The sequence below is a fragment of the Saccopteryx leptura genome, chromosome 5, assembly GCF_036850995.1.
Source record: "Saccopteryx leptura isolate mSacLep1 chromosome 5, mSacLep1_pri_phased_curated, whole genome shotgun sequence".
NCBI lineage: Eukaryota > Metazoa > Chordata > Mammalia > Chiroptera > Emballonuridae > Saccopteryx > Saccopteryx leptura.
This window is the reverse complement of record NC_089507.1, coordinates 219,455,944-219,472,143: the sequence shown is the minus strand read 5'-3', so window position 1 is coordinate 219,472,143 and position 16,200 is coordinate 219,455,944. Positions and strand designations below refer to the sequence as shown.

The 16,200-nt window shown below is 66.0% G+C and overlaps 1 protein-coding gene across 1 annotated transcript in view; it reads right to left on the bottom strand.

Moving 5' to 3' along the window:
* Positions 1-4,748: 4,748 nt before the first annotated feature.
* Positions 4,749-16,200, bottom strand: part of CDH4 (cadherin 4) — a 357,761-nt gene continuing 346,309 nt past the window's right edge. The window contains exons 9-16 of the mRNA XM_066384328.1: positions 15,355-15,540; positions 11,338-11,591; positions 10,230-10,372; positions 8,653-8,886; positions 7,695-7,928; positions 7,267-7,406; positions 6,583-6,747; positions 4,749-5,022 (exon numbers count right to left, since the gene is read on the bottom strand). Of these exons, the coding sequence (XP_066240425.1) occupies positions 4,819-5,022; positions 6,583-6,747; positions 7,267-7,406; positions 7,695-7,928; positions 8,653-8,886; positions 10,230-10,372; positions 11,338-11,591; positions 15,355-15,540 (1,560 nt within the window). The 3' untranslated portion in view covers positions 4,749-4,818. The remainder of the gene's footprint in view (positions 5,023-6,582; positions 6,748-7,266; positions 7,407-7,694; positions 7,929-8,652; positions 8,887-10,229; positions 10,373-11,337; positions 11,592-15,354; positions 15,541-16,200) is intronic.

The following is a 16,200-nucleotide window of genomic DNA, read 5'->3' as shown; positions in this document are numbered from 1 at the left end:
AGAGGGCGGAGGGGGCTCCGGAGCCCCGCCCTCCAGGGGCAGGTCCGTCCCGTGGGTGTTTGTATGAGGGTGTCGTAGGCACGACCAGCCACACGGCTGGAGCCACGGGCAGGCTCTCCCCGGCCTGGGCCGAGGGCGGAGGGGGCTCCGGAGCCCCGCCCCTCCCTGGGTGTCCCCCATCCCACCCGCATCCCGCTGGGCGGCTGCCCTCCTCCCCTAGTGGCCGTGTCTTCCTGCCCACCTCCGCCCCTGCTCCCCGTCCGCCCTCCAGGCCTGGGCTCCCCCTCATCTACTCGAGATGTCTCAGAGTCCAGGAGCTTCGCGGGGCCGTGGTCCTCCCCAGGTCCTGGGCGAGGTTGGCCTTGACTTCTTGCCAGGAGACGGGCATTGGACTCATGGCAGGGGGCCACCCCTGTGCCCCTGGCAGATGGCATCGCACTGTCCTGGGGGGCTCCTTGAGCACCTGGGCAGCTGCCCGTCCCCCAGCATGGCTGTCCCAGCCCGCTGGACCGGCCTCCTCGGCTGGCAAGGCGGGTTGTCACGTGGCCAAGCACCTGACAGCTCTGGACGTCCCTCTAGGGACCCTCCGGCCAGGGAAGGGGCTTCCCAGCTGGACTCGGGGGTAGTTTCAGCCAGGCCTGAGCCTCTAGGACAACCAGTCCTCAGCTGCGGAGCTGGGGTGTCTGTAAGCAGACCCCCCCCCGGGGCCTGATGACAGGAGTGTTTGTCCCCCTCACAGGAGCAGACCCTGCACTTGCCTGACTGTGAAGTAATTAGCTGCTCTGCATTCTCGAAATTAGCAAGTGACTAATTGTGCCTGTAATTTCCAAGAGCACCGGCAGTCAGCCCTGGGAGTGACTTTTTGTTGTGTGTGTCATTGTGGATGGCCTGGGTGGGGGGTGGGGGTGGAGCAGGACCAGCTCTGGGTCTGATGGGGCCACTTCCTAGGGGGTGAGCGGGCAGGCACTCTGCCTTTCTGCGCTGGTTTCCCTGAGGAGGGCAGGGCCTCGGTGGGTGTGGCCTCCTGGTGGGCTGGGCAGTGTGGCCTCCGCGGTTGGACGCTGCAGGTGTGACCAGAAAGATCTGGGGTCGAGGGCAGGCTGGGTCACGTGACCAGGTGGGGCCAGTCGGAGAGCTTCCAAGGACAGCTGAGCCCGGAGCGGCGGGGGTGGACCCGCCTGTCTGGGGGTTCACGGCGTGGGGAGAGGGGCCTGAGAATTATAAATATGAACCAGGCTTCCGTGGTCTCATGAAGGTTGCTTGCGAGGTGTGCGAGGGACGTGTGGTCTCATGGTTTGTTAGTGTGAGCTGGGCTGAGACAGGAGGAGACCTGGGTGCACTCCTGCGGCCTCGGTGTGGGGTGGGGCCCGGCTTTGGGCCCGGGGCAGTGCCGGCCCTCACACAGCCTGTGCTGAGCGACGGGTCCCACCGTGCTCGCCCGCCCCGTCCTGAGCGCTGGCAGCGTAGTGAACACGGGGACAGAGACACGCCAGGCGAGGCCGACCGTTTCCAAGGGGACTTTATTTCACTCCTCCGGGCAGCACTGGGCCAGCGCCCAGCCCGCCCCAGGGGCACTCCGCTCCACAAGACCACCCCTCCCGGGAACCTGGACGACCGCCTGGCACTGAAAACACACTGACGACATCGACAAGCTTTCCCCTTTTTTTTTCTGGTTTTTTTTTTTTTTGGTACAAAATGATACAAACAACAATACAAAATAGTTGTGCTGTTGACGATTACAAAAGACGTTGCAACGCTTGCCTAACTGCGCAATGCTCAGGTGCAGCGTGATGCATCATTCTCGGTTCCTTTCCCGAAACAACCACAGTCATGCGGGCTGCTACACAGTTTGTCCATTTTCAAAAGAAACATGCAAAAAAAAAAAAAATCTAGATGGAGGAGAGAAAGGAAAGGGCAGGGCACATCCGGCGACATCGAGAGGTGCCCTCCGTCCGTGGCCTCGACAGCGTCCTGCGGACACCCCGCCAGGCGAGCCTCTGGTGCGTCTGGTGTGACTCCTCAGAGTGCCGACGGCAGCGGGGACCCGCCCTTCCCCACCCAGCTCCTGACCCTGGAGAGAGAGCAGCGTGCGCCCTCCGGGGACTGTGCACAGACTGTGCTCTCTCCGGGGACGCGGAGGCCTCTCGGGGCCTGAGGGCGGCCGCTGCCCTGACCCTGTGGATGTGCTGAAGGACACGAGAGGAGGCCTGTGGCAGCAGACACGGCGGCCCTGGGCGGCTGGACGCTCTGCCCTGTGGTGCAGGGCACAAAACTCCCCACAGAGAGACCCACACCCCGGTGCCCTGCTGGTGCTGCGTCCGGGCCTCCACGGCCGGTGCCCTGCTGGTGGACACGTATCTACAAGCTACGTAAGAGACGCCTGACGCTGACTGCACGCTCAGCTAATGCTAACTCGGTGGCCTTGGAACCGAGTTCCGGCATGGATCTGGGAGGGGGTGGGCACCCATCTTTTTCTGGCCCCCAGGGGCTGGCAGGGTGGGAGGGAGAGCACACAGCTGTCCAGCTGTCAGGGAGCGGGGACGGGCGTGAGCAGCCCGTCAGTGTCCCCCAGCGGGCTGCTGCAGCCTCAGCCGGCAGGATTTAGGCAAATTAACCGGGGGCCTGGCAGTGATGAGAGGCGGGGCGCGGGGGAAGGAGCCGGAGGGCCGACTCGGGGTTGGTGCTGCGTCCGGGCCGGGCACAGCTGTCCCTGAGGGGGTCCCTGGGGCTCCAGGAGGCCTCAGGATTCCAGAGGGAGGGTCCACAGCTGCCTCAGCTCTCAGAGCCACGTTCTCGCCTGGAACTTGGCCCAGAGGAACCAGAACAGATCCTGCCAGCCCGGACGGTCACACCCCGGTCACCAGGACGGTCACACCCCGGTCACCAGGACGGCGCTGGGCCTGACCCTGACCACTGGCTGCACAGCTTTGGCCTGGGGGGTCCTGGTCCCCTCCCCTTGGCAGGTCACACCCTGGCATCCACCCTGTGACGGGGTGGGGGCGTCCTCGGCCCCTCCCTCCTGGGCTAGCTGTGGACAGGCCCCCCAGGGACACGCCACAGCTTGCGGCCCAGCCCGGCTCTGAGGCGGACGTAGTGGTGAGGAGTTTGGTTTGGGGAAGAACCCTGATGTCCAGGGGGGTCCAGGGGGGGTACGCCCACGTGCATTGCACACCCACACACACACACTCAGGTTCACCTTCAAGGCCAAGACTGCTCAGAGGGTGACCACAGACCAGGACAAGCCGTAGGAGGGGAGCAGCTCAAGGACCCTCAGAGGCAGACGGGGGAGCCGTCCCCGCCCAGGAGCAGGCCAGCGACCTTGTCCTTAGTCAGCTGGGACTGCCCTCTCCCCGGGGCTCTGATGCCAAGTCCTGCCCAGGCCCGTGGCACCATCACCCTTCCTCGGGGAGCCCGAGGTGGACCGAGCACAAGGTCCCTCCTGCAGGTGCTGCCCCTCACCCAGTGCCCGGTCGCGGTGGGGTCCCTGGGACACGGCCCCGCTGCTGTCCATCTGGCAGGACCGGCCCCCCTGGCCTCTGGATGGAGTCAGACTGGCACCCACAGGCAGTTCTGCGTCTGGGCTGCTGACCCCCCGGCAGCTGGTCAGTGCAGACCTGGTCCAGAGGAGAAGGTGGGCTGCTCCCAGCAGGTGTTGTGCAGACAGCAAGGACGGGGCCCTCCGGGGCGTGCCAGCAGACCACTGCCCTCCACGTCAGTGCACAGCGTCGGCAGACCACTGCCCTCCACGTCAGTCCACAGCGCCGGCAGACCACTGCCCTCCACGTCAGTGCACAGCGTCAGCAGACCACTGCCCTCCACGTCAGTGCACAGCGTCGGCAGACCACTGCCCTCCACGTCAGTGCACAGCGTCGGCAGGCTCTGGTCCAGCAGGGTGGGGCGGGCACAGTGGCTGCCCAGGCCTCAGAGGCTGCGCAGTCCTGGGCGGCTGGCTGGGCCTGTGGCGAGGTTCGGTCTGGCGGGGGGTGCTCAGGCCAGGGTGTGGAGGTGCTGGCTGGTTTGGGCTGTGGTTTCCTGGGGCACCATACTTTCCCAGACCAAGGGCAGTGGGGGCGTGCGTGGCATTCAGGGTGACAGTTGACCCTGGGGGAGCCCTGATGGTTGATGAGAGGGACCAGGGGGCCCCGCCCACTCCAGCTATTTAAGCATCTGGACGTGGGTGGGGGTTGGCCAAAAACTCATTGAAAGCCAGAGCCACATGGTGGTCTTTGGTCATGGGCTTGGCTGGCCCCAGGGGCACGCTCCACTGTGGGAGCCAAGCCTGGGCCTCCCCGCGGACCTCGGGAATCCTGAAGGGGCCCTGAGACCCCCCCCCAGCTGTGCGCGGCAGATCTCGATGCTGGAGGGCTCTTGCGATTTGGACCCCAAACTCTTTCCTTTGTAAGTCCTGTCAAGCGAGTCACCGCTCTTCTCCTCACTGAGAGGTCTGCGTCGTGCCTTCAGAGCCAGGCTGGGCCGGGCCGGGGACTGGGTCTGTCTGCTCTAGTCACTCCTGAGTTTGACGGAAACTGATACGTGTACCAAAAGGCACTTTTCATTTTTTTTTTAAACAGTGCTTCTGTTCTACGAAATTCAAGTTAAGACAGAGTGCCTCTCGCTGTCCTTGAGTGAGTGATAAGTCAGCTACCGTGCCAGGCGGCGGGCAGAGTGCTCATGCCAGACAGCTCAGAGTCGGGGGGCGGGGCGGGGTCCCCCCGGCAGGCCTCTGAGGGGCGTGCCTGCAGCGGCCTCCCACCGCCCTGCTCCTCCGGTGTCCATCCGTCCGAGCGCCGGTCCCGCTTTGGTGGGGGGGGGGGGGCGTCAGTCCTCGCCCCCGCCGTACATGTCCGCCAGCTTCTTGAACCGGGGCCCCCAGTCGTTCAGGTAGTCGTAGTCCTGGTCCCCGGAGCTGGAGGAGTTGAGCGAGCTGACGGAGCCCGCGGTGGAGCCGCTGCCTTCGTAGTCGAAGACCAGCAGGGAGTCGTAGGGGGGCGCCGTGGGGTCGTTGTCCGCTGCGCGAAGTCCCTGGGGGCAGCGAGACGGTCAGGGGGAGTCCCCGGGGGGCAGCGAGACGGTCAGGGGGAGTCCCCGGGGGGGGCAGCGAGACGGTCAGGGGGAGTCCCGGGGGGGGGCAGCGAGACGGTCAGGGGGAGTCCCGGGGGGGGGGCAGCGAGACGGTCAGGGGGAGTCCCCGGGGGGGCAGCGAGACGGTCAGGGGGAGTCCCGGGGGGGGCAGCAAGACGGTCAGGGGGAGTCCCCGGGGGGCAGCGAGCCGGTCAGGGGGAGTCCCGGGGGGCAGCGAGCCGGTCAGGGGGAGTCCCCGGGGGGGCAGCGAGACGGTCAGGGGGAGTCCCCGGGGGGGCAGCGAGACGGTCAGGGGGAGTCCCCGGGGGGCAGCGAGACGGTCAGGGGGAGTCCCGGGGGGGGGCAGCGAGACGGTCAGGGGGAGTCCCCGGGGGGGCAGCGAGACGGTCAGGGGGAGTCCCCGGGGGGCAGCCTAACGGTCAGGGGGAGTCCCCGGGGGGGCAGCGAGACGGTCAGGGGGAGTCCCCGGGGGGGCAGCGAGACGGTCAGGGGGAGTCCCCGGGGGGCAGCGAGACGGTCAGGGGGAGTCCCCGGGGGGGCAGCGAGACGGTCAGGGGGAGTCCCCGGGGGGGCAGCGAGACGGTCAGGGGGAGTCCCGGGGGGCAGCGAGACGGTCAGGGGGAGTCCCCGGGGGGCAGCGAGACGGTCAGGGGGAGTCCCTGGGGGGCAGTGAGACGGTTAGGGGGAGTCCCTGGGGGGCAGTGAGACGGTTAGGGAGTCCGGGGAGGCAAAGCTAAGGGCCCGCAAACCGCCGGTGCTCAGTTAGGGCTCCCTGCGTTCACCCAGAGGGCGTCCCAGAGCACTGAGCGGGAAGGGCCTCTGTGGGAGCTGCTGGAGGTCGGAAGTCAGTGCAATGCCTGCACAAGGCAGGGGGACTGGGCTGGGCGGGGCCCCTCCTGGGGACCAGTGGGTCTCAAGTCCATGATCACGGCCACGTGGAGTGTGAATCTGAGGTGGTCAGAGGTCGGAGCTCTGAAGTCACCTGTCTCTAGTGCAGTTTGGCGATGTGCAGCCCTGTCCACATGCTGCCCTGTCCTTGAGTGTGGCTGGGGACGGCGACCCTGGGAGCAGGCCCCCACCTCAGGGACCATGGACAGGTGGAGACACAACCCCGCTCCCCGCCCGTGGGCAGGACAGAGCTGAGGTGCAGGGCCTACGTGGGTTCTGGGAGGTCCCCTGTGGGCTGGCCCCGGGGTCCACGGTGGCTGCTGGCTGCCCAGGTCCCTGACTGTTGTCTGTACCGCCTTGAAATCATTCAACAGTGAGCTTTCTCCTGATGGACTGGGGAGGGCCTCCTCTCAGGGGTTTAGGACAGTTTGGACCGCTTCCTAAGCAGCACAGCTCGGAGTCGGCTTTGGGGCTGAGCCGTCCTGGGTTCTGGTTGGTTCTCTGCTGACAGAGGTGGGGCTGGGGGTGTGGCTGGCCCCTGATACGCAGAGGGCAGGGGGCGCGCTGAGGGAGGGCTCGCCCCTCGGGGTCCCCCACGGCCCGAGCACCCACCTCACTGATGAAGTCTCCGATGTCCCCCGGGTGGGGCACCGCCGGCCTGACCGGGTACTGGGGCTCGGCGCCCACGGGCCGTTCGTCCACCCGCCGCACCCCGGCTGCCTTGCCCAGCACGTGCTCCATGGCCTCCGGCTGCTGCAGCTGGCTGAGGTCGTAGTCCTGGGCGGGTGGGCGGGGTCAGCGGAGTGGGCGGCAGGCAGGACCCGCTGCCCCAGCCCGCCCCCGCCTGCCTTCCCACAGTGCCCAGCGGCTCCGTTTGTCCCAGGCCTTCCCCCCCCAGGAGGAGCCCGTCCACGCTGCCAGCCCCTCACACGGCCCTCGGCCCCCAGGGCTGCCGTCACCCTTGTTCCCAGTGGGGCGGTTCAGTGAGCTCTACTGGGGGTGGGGAGGACCTGCCCGCTCACCATGGCCACGTGGAGCCAGCGTCCAGCTGCCCCGAGACCCCTCCCGGGGGCACTGCCTCCCGGGCCCCCAGCAGCCCAGCCTGTGTGTCCGTCCTCCTGAGCAGCTGGGGCACAGGGGCGGGGTGAGAGGGGCCGAGGCTGGGACCCCACGGAGGAGGAGGTGCAGGGGTGTGGGCCGCGGCTGGGGCCAGGGTCCTCCGTCTCTGCTGTCCTCACCGGGTAGGGGCTGCCCGCACGCCGTGCCGGAGGCTCCGTCCTCCGCGGGAACCCTCACCTGGTCCTCCTCGCCGCCGCCCTCCTCGTCGTACTTGAGGATGTTGTCGCGCACGTCGTCCTCGGGGTCGATGAGCAGCTGCTTCGTGTGACGCTCCCTCTCCCTCCGCCGCATCCACAGGACGAACAGCAGGACCATGGCTGTGGGGGGGGGGGGCGGCAGGCTGCACACGGGTGCGTGTCCACGTGTGTGCGTGCATGTGCAGGCGTGTACACACTCCGTGTACGGACAGCTTACGTTAGCGTGCCTGGGCACATGCATGTCCAGGAGCCTCTGTGCCTGTGACTGTGGACTCGGTCAGCGGGGCTTCCCCCAGGCCCGTGGGGGGGAGGCTGGAGCCGGGGCTGCAGGGCACGCCCGCCCCGCCCGCTCTCGGCCAGCCCCCGGGGGGTGCCCGCGCGGTGACGCCCACGGGCCGGCGCACTCACTCAGCAGGATGACGATGCAGAGGAGGATGGCCACGATGGCCCCTGTGCCCAGGCCCGCTGCCGCCACCGCGCCGACGGTGGTGCAGTCGCCGTTCTCGTCGCAGGGGCACACCTTGACCTTGATGACGGACATGTTGGACAGGGGGGGGTTCCCGGAGTCCGTGACGATGACGGGCACGTCGTACACCCCGGCCTCCAGGTACAGGACACGTAGGCTGAGCTGGGCGCAGTCGCCTGGCGCAGGGGGACAGCAGGGCGCCGTCAGGAGACACCGGCCCTCCTCCCCAGGGTGCACCGCTCCCGAAGGAAGGGCCCGGTCTGGCCGCACGCAGACCTCCGGGTGTCTGGGTCACGCGCACGCACCGCTCCCCACGGGGGTGAGAGACACCGCAGCGTGTGGGGTGGAGGAGCTGTTCCCTGTCACACCAAGAGTTCTACCAGGTCAGTTACAAAACAACCTCAAAGAAAAACAGGCCGGGGCATCACACAGACAGTTCACAGAAGAGACAAAAGGTGGCCAATAGATACATGAGAGCAAGTCCCCAGCAGCTGAGAGACAAGGGAAACCACTGTGCTGGCTGAGGGGTCGGGGAGATGCCTTTCCAGACAGCGACATCCCGTGGGGGTGTGGCCGGGGACCAGACACGCCCCGGCACCTCCAGTGCAGGGGGTCCCCCTTTCCAGGGACACCCTCACAACGCTAGCGGAACTTCAGAACTCGTGTAGCCTGAATGGGAGCCCGCTCCCAGTAAGTACCCCAGGAAATACGCTGGTCAGTGGATCAGCCGCAAGGGTGGTCACGGCTGAGCTGTGGAGCGCGGCGGGGTCCCCAGCCTCGGGGCCGCCTCCCCGTGTGGGACTGGCTCCCCTCCCTGCTGCCCACTCTTCCAGGGTGACGGCCCCTGGGGGCTGCTCCCCAGACATCATCCGACTCTCCCGGGGCCTGGGGTGGGCTCACCGTTCAAGCGGGTGATGGTCCAGTTCTTCCGCACGGCCGCCGGGACGAAGGGCAGCTCGAAGACGTAGGGGCCGACGTTGGGGTCGATGTCGGCGTCAGCTGCTGTGATGTTGATGGCGTTGAGGCCGGGCCTCTCGCAGATCTGCGCCTCCTTGGGGAGCAGCTCGGGGGCGTTGTCGTTGATGTCGATGAGGTACAGCTGAAGGGTCCCGGTGCCGCTGGCTGGGGGGATCCCTGAGGGACGGACACGGGGTGCCCATGCAGGGTCGGTCACTCCTGACACTCCATGACCACAAGGCAGACAGTAGCCCCACCCAGGACAGCCCCACAGCTTTGACCACAGCCCCAAACCTGCCCTGACACCCACTCAGCTGCACAGGACATACGGACCCCGCAGGTCAGGAGACAGGAAGGGGACAGCCGTCACTTGCTAAGGAACAAGTCTCAAGGGCTTCAGCTGCACAGCTGCTCCCAGAACCCAGCAGGCATGTCCTGCCTCAGGGCCCTTGCACGTGCCTTTTCCTGACTCGGGTCCCCCGCTCTTGGCCCGTCTCCCACTGGCTTGCTCCTCCTGGTCCAGCAGGTCTTGGCCCCACCGTCAGTGAGCACCACTGGAGGCCCCAGTCACTCTCCCACCCACTGGTTTCCTGCCGCACTTCCTGCCTCTGGAATGATCTGGTTGACTTGTTTCTCGCCCGTCTCCATGGGAGAGATGGCGGAGTTGCCCCTCAATACCCATTTCCCACTTCTTCCTTCATGAAAAGAACCAGAGCCCCTGGTTTTATCTGGGATCATCCCTGCCCAACTAGAAGACTACATCTCTCAGCACTGCTTGCAGGGACACACGGCTTTGTGACAAGAGTTCTGGTCTTCACGCGCTGTGGATGGAAGTCCTAAGGCGGGCAGGGTGATGCCTCTGCCCTCCCCACTCCTCCTGTTTGCCAGGATGTGGGTGTGATGGCCGAAGCACTGGCAGCCGTCCTGGACCATGCTTGGCTCGCCAGGGACACAGGAGTGGCCAGAGCGAGCCTGGTTTCTCAAAGCTGACTGTGACTGTCACGACGATGTAGCTGCCCCTTGTTCTAGTGGACATAGTGGCCTCTGGAAGGTCAGCCTTTGTCTGACATTTCACCGAGAGCGGCCTCTTCTGCCTGTTCAGTGAGGGTAGCTCCTGTCCCCCAGCTGGAGCTCGGGAGGTGACCAGAGCAGCCATTACAGCGAGGACGAGCCAGGGCGGTTCCCAGCGTCCTCGGCGAGCGCGGCTCTGCTAGAACGTGCATGTGGTTTGACCGCCTCAGTTTACAGGTGGAGAAGCAGAGGCGCCGCTCAGCCCGGACAGGACCAGGACCAGGACCGGGACCGGGACCAACCTCGGCCCCCTCTGGTGCCCATGGTGAGCAGCCGTGTGGGTGATGGAAGGGGCGAGAGAAAGCTGGGCTGTGCCCGGCTCTGCACAGGGCACCTGGCACTGTGCCCCCCCCTCGGCGTCGCCTCTGGGTGCTGGCGGGCCGCCCTCAGTCTCCCTGCCAGGGCCCGCGGCATGGGCGAGCACCCAGTCACCGGGGGCGGGGACGCACCATTGTCAGCTGCCAGGAAGGTGGCCTCGTAGACGTTGTTTTTGATGTAGAGGGACTCGCGGTCCAGGACGGCCGCCGTGGTGATCTGCCCGTTGGTGGCGTTCATGTGCAGCCAGCTGGCGGGGTCCGACAGCTTGGAGTACCTGGGAGGGCAGACGGCGGGGTGGGCGGGGTCAGATGGCGAGGTGGGCGGGGTGGGCGGGGTCAGACGGCGAGGTGGGCGGGGGGCAGACGCGGGCTGGGCGGGGCCAGACGGTGGGGTGGGCGGGGTCAGATGGCGAGGTGGGCGGGGCGGGCGGGGTCAGACGGCGAGGTGGGCGGGGTCAGATGGCGGGGTGGGCGGGGTCAGACGGCGGCGCGGGCGGGGCCAGACGCGGGCTGGGCGGGGCCAGACGGCAGGGTGGGCGGGGGTCAGACGTGGGCTGGGAGGGGCCAGACGGCGAGGTGGGGGGCTCAGACGGCGGGGTGGGCGGGGGGGCAGACGTGGGCTGGGCGGGGCCAGACGGTGGGGTGGGCGGGGGGGCAGACGTGGGCTGGGCGGGGCCAGACGGTGGGGTGGGCGGGGTCAGACGGCGAGGTGGGGGGGACGGCAGACGGCGGGGTGGGCGTGGGGCCCGCTGGCCGGGCCCTGCAAGCCCGCTCCTGGGCGCCGGCTTGAACGCTGAGTGCACCGGGAGGCTCTTCCTCCAGCTCCACGCAGGGTCCTCCCATGGTGGGATGGTGACTCCTGGTCACCAAGATGTATGGGCTATGTGTCCTCACAAGGACCGCAGGGGAAGATACTCTCATCTCCCCCGTTCACAGGGGGGAAACTGAGGCAGAGAGCTGAGAAGCCTGCAAAGTTGCACAGCGAGTGGAGCAGAGCTGGGCGGGACCCAGTCTGACTCCGGACGTCCTGGGTCAGTCAGGACGGTGCCTGTGGCATCGCTTCCTGTGTCTGCGTGGGTCAGGAGGGCCGGGCGGCCCCTGCTGCCCCAGGACTGGGTCCTGCTGCCCCCTCCCTCCTGGAAAGACCCCCCAGGCCGGGGCACTTTGTGGTTGCAGGTTTCCCTGGGTGTGAGGAGCCCCCCACCCTGAGGGCCTGCGGGGCGCAGGGGCGGGGCCCCACCTCACGGCCTGCTGCATGAAGCGGTCAGGGTCCACGGCCGGGAACGTGGTCAGCACGGTGCCAGGGGGCACGCCTTCCTCCAGGCGGATGAGCTTGCGGTTGGAGGGGAAGTAGGGGGCCTCGTTGACATCCATGACCGAGATGGTCACCCCCGCGGTGGACTGGAAGGACATCTGGATCCCACTGGCCAGGGGTGCCTGGTTGGACACCATCACCGTCAGCATGAAGGCTCTGTTCAGCTCATAGTCCACTGCCTGGAATGAGGGGGGCGGGAGATGAGCTGCAGGGGTGGACGCGGGGATGGCCAGCACTCACTGCCCCGTCTGTCCCCACCCTGCTCTGTGCCCAGGAGGCTGGTCCCAGGGACGCCGTCCCTCAGGCTCTCCGGCCTCTGTTTTCCTGCCGGGTGTGGCCAGCGGGAGGAGGACCTTCTGTCCTGTGTCACCCTAAGGCGGCCCTCCTCGCTGGCGGTCCCCAGGCCGGGAGGCCGTGCCCGCCCTGCTCCCCCCGCCAAGCGTGGTCAGGCCCCCACGGCTGACTGCCCAGGGCTGCCCACCAGGTGTGGGGGGGACGGTGGTCCTCCAAAGATCTGTCTGACACCTGCAAATGTGACCTTACTTGGTTAACAGGGTCTTTGTTACAGATCTCGGGATGAGGTCGTCCTGGATTGAGAATGAAGGGGAGGGCGGGGGACTGAGACACAGGGACAGAGCGACAGGCCATGTGGAGACAGGCCGGGACCAGAGTGACGCAGCTGCGAGCCACGGGACGCCCAAGATTGCCGACAGCCAGAGGGAGCCGCCCTGTCTACACCTCGGTCTCCGGCCTCCAGAACCGGGAAGAATACATTTGTTTGAAGCCTCTGTGTGTGTGTGTGGTGACTTACAGTCACCCCCTTTGGGAGTGCCGGGACCCCCTCTGATTAATATCAGACCGGCCTACAGTCTTCTAACCAAGGAATTAAGTACAAAGAATGGATTTAAAAATTAACTGCTGCCTGACCGGGTGGTGGCGCAGTGGATAGAGCGTCGGACTGGGATGCGGAGAACCCAGGTTCGAGACCCCGAGGTCGCCAGCTTGAGCGCAGGCTCATCTGGTTTGAGCAAGGCTCACCAGCTTGGACCCAAGATTGCTGGCTCCAGCAAGGGGTCACTCGGTCTGCTAAAGGCCCGCGGTCAAGGCACGTATGAGAAAGCAACCAATGAACAACTAAGGTGTCACAACGAAAAACTAATGATTGATGCTTCTCATCTCTCCGCTCCTGTCTGTCTGTCCCTCTCTATCCCTCTCTCTGACTCTCTGTCTCTGTAAAAAAAAAAAATAAAAAATTAAGTGCTAAGTGCCGATGGGCTGGGAAACAGGTGTGAGTTGGAGCCCAGCGCTGCCCGGTGGGGGGCGCTGCAGCTGACAGCTCCACTGTCCCCCACTGCCCTCATCCTCTCCAGGCATGGTCACCTTGTTTGCCAAAGGGCGGGGTGCCCCCCACCACCTCCCTCCATGGTACATGTGTCCTTGCAGCTGATGTCCCTCCTCACAGCAAGGCACAGGGCCTGGTGCTCAGCACGCTGCCACCTGGGTCACCTGTACCCCACAGGGGCCGGGGGATGGTCCAGTATCCCCCTTACCTCTCACCCCTGCCCACTGCCCCGCACGGTGCTGGGTGCTGCCCAGGTCTGGGGTCATGGCGGGGGCATTGCAGCCACAGGTGTCGCCCTGGCAGGACCCTCAGTGGCCCGAGCTGGCTGCCAGCCTGTTGAGGCGCTCAGTGTAGAAGAAACCACCTGTCGCCCCTGCCTGAAAGATTCTGGCCAGGCGCAGACCCCCAGGGGTAACCCCTGTCCCTGGCCCTCAGACAGCTCCAGGCTCCCCCTCTGCCCACGCTGTGTCCAGGTTCACCGGCCCCAGAACCGGGGGCTGCAGCACCCCCTTTGAGAACTGGCTGGAGACCCCCAGGGGTAACCCCTGTCCCTGGCCCTCAGACAGCTCCAGGCTCCCCCTCTGCCCACGCTGTGTCCAGGTTCACCTGCCCCAGAACCGGGGGCTGCAGCACCCCCTTTGAGAACTGGCTGGAGACCCCCAGGGGTAACCCCTGTCCCTGGCCCTCAGACAGCTCCAGGCTCCCCCTCTGCCCACGCTGTGTCCAGGTTCACCTGCCCCAGAACCGGGGGCTGCAGCACCCCCTTTGAGAACTGGCTGGAGACGGGGCTACTGTTCAGATTTCCTGGGACACAAAACCACCGTGTCTGTCTGTGAACAAGCTACTCAAGGGTGATCCTTCTCGTATTTCTGGGTCTGTGTCCCTGGAGGACATGGAAAATGTTGCATGTGATGCATTGAAAGCCGTGTCATCAGTCTGAGTGGGACCCCTTCCAGAAAGACTATCAGGGTCAATAGGCATCCACAGGAGGGTGTGATAAAGCCTATTAGCAATGGAGAAATCAATAGGCAATTTGCTCCAACAGTTTCAGTTAGTGGCGGGAGCTGCTCTCGGGCCTCAGCTGACCACCCCCCTGCCACGTGGCGGGGACCCTTTGCTTAAAGGCTGGGGTGTGGTCAGGGGAGGGGGCTTGAGCGTGGGCACACCGGGGTCCACACCACTGTGTTCTGGGAGCCTGGACATGGAGGGCTGGTGGGAAGGGTGGGCCAGAGGGGGCTGACCGTGAGGGACCCCCGTCTCCGGCACAGACTTCCCCCGGGTCCCCTGACTGCCCCCCCACCCCCGTTTGGCCGCCCCCTGAGGAGAGGGTCTGAAAGGAGGGGGTCCCCACTGGAAGGCGCCAGACCAAACTGAAAACGCTTTCTCCGACGGACCATCCCACCTTACACAGACCCGCAGGGACCCCCGAGAACAGCCCGGGGGCGGGTAGCTGCCAACAGGACAGAAGGGTGGGGGAGGGCAGGGCGCCCACTTGTTTCAGCCGGTGACACCTGACCATGGCTGTGGGGGTGGCGGAGGCGTGCTCTCAGGGGGAAGCACCCTGAAACTTGGTTCTGACATGGCACAGACGAAGGTTTGCTCGTGGATTCTGACGCACAGTCCTAGTCCTACGCCCACCACTGCGGTCACGAGCCAGGCGGGCGCCCACCCAGGTCCCCTCCTGCTGCGCCTGTGCAGCCAGGCCCTTCCCGCAGGCTCCTGGAGACCAGTCTGCGGCTGGCACTCAGCCCGAGAGAGAGAGAGAGAGAGAGAGAGAGAGAGAGAGAGAGCATGGGAGAGGAGAGGTGGCACTCAGCCCAAGAGAGAGAGGGAGAGAGGGAGAGAGAGAGAGAGAGGGCATGGGAGAGGAGAGGTGGCACTCAGCCCGAGAGAGAGAGAGAGAGAGAGAGAGAGAGAGAGCATGGGAGAGGAGAGGTGGCACTCAGCCCAAGAGAGAGAGGGAGAGAGGGAGAGAGAGAGAGAGGGCATGGGAGAGGAGAGGTGGCACTCAGCCCAAGAGAGAGAGGGAGAGAGGGAGAGAGAGAGAGAGGGCATGGGAGGGGAGAGAGCGAGAGAGAGAGAGAGAGAGGGCATGGGAGAGGAGAGGTGGCACTCAGCACGAGAGAGAGAGAGAGAGAGAGAGAGAGCATGGGAGGGGAGAGAGAGAGAGAGAGAGAGAGAGAGAGAGCGCGCATGGGAGAGGAGAGAGGTGCGTGGCTTTGATCAGGAAAATGCAGCAGAAAACCTTCAGGGAGCAGCAGACCGCGTCCTACAGCCGGCGACAGAAGCGACCCTCCTCGACCGGGCTGGCTGCCCCTCGGGAGTCTGGAGGCGACTCACCCGCCAGCCGTGCAAGGGGACTGTGGCTCGGGGGGGGATGGGAGAGTAACTTTTGGGGTGAGGGGGTGGCAGGGCAGGCTGCCAACTCCCTGGAGGTCACATGACCAGGTCGTTGTGAAGGCGGCCTGGGTGCAGTCCTGTCCCTGGGCGTGTGGGGTGGCACGCACCGCGCCCGAGTCTCGTTTCTACCGAGTGTGTCCTGGGGGGACGCGTGGGGTCCGCGCCAGGGGTGCCTGGCCAGCGGAGAGGAGGGCGCCCACCTTGACCACGGTGACCAGGCCCTCGTTGGTGACGGGGTCTGTGCGGACGCTGAAGTGCCCCGAGGGGTCCCCGCTGATGATGCGGTACGCCGCGTTCCAGTTGGGTGAGTGAGGCTGGTCCCGGTCCATCACCGTGAGGTTAGCGACCACCGTCTCCACCCGGTTTTCGGGGACTTCCCCTGCGTACTGCAGAGCGAGAGGAGAGACTGTCACGGACCCTTCAGCCCCCAGAGAGGTCTCTGCCAGGCGTTCGCAGACCCCCGATTCCCGCGGGGGAGCCCCCGATGTTCACAGTGGCATCTCCGGAGGGCGCTGGTTCCTCCCGGGAGCCCAGCCAGGCCCGAGGCTCACGTCGGCACATAGGCACACAGCATGTCCACACTAAGCCTTGCTGGCATGCACGCACACGCGCACACACAGGTGTGCATGCCACACCTCCCCAGGTCCCCCGAGTCCCTTCCCCGTCTACAGAGGACACACAGGTGTGCATGCCACGCCTCCCCAGGTCCCCCGAGTCCCTTCCCCGTCTACAGCGCACACACAGGTGTGCATGCCACGCCTCCCCAGGTCCCCCGAGTCCCTTCCCCGTCTACAGCGCACACACAGGTGTGCATGCCACGCCTCCCCAGGTCCCCCGAGTCCCTTCCCCGTCTACAGCGCACACACAGGTGTGCATGCCACGCCTCCCCAGGTCCCCCGAGTCCCTTCCCCGTCTACAGCGCACACACAGGTGTGCATGCCACGCCTCCCCAGGTCCCCCGAGTCCCTTCCCCGTCTACAGAGGACACACAGGTGTGCATGCCACGCCTCCCCAGGTCCCGAGTCTCTTCCCCGTCTACAGAGGAC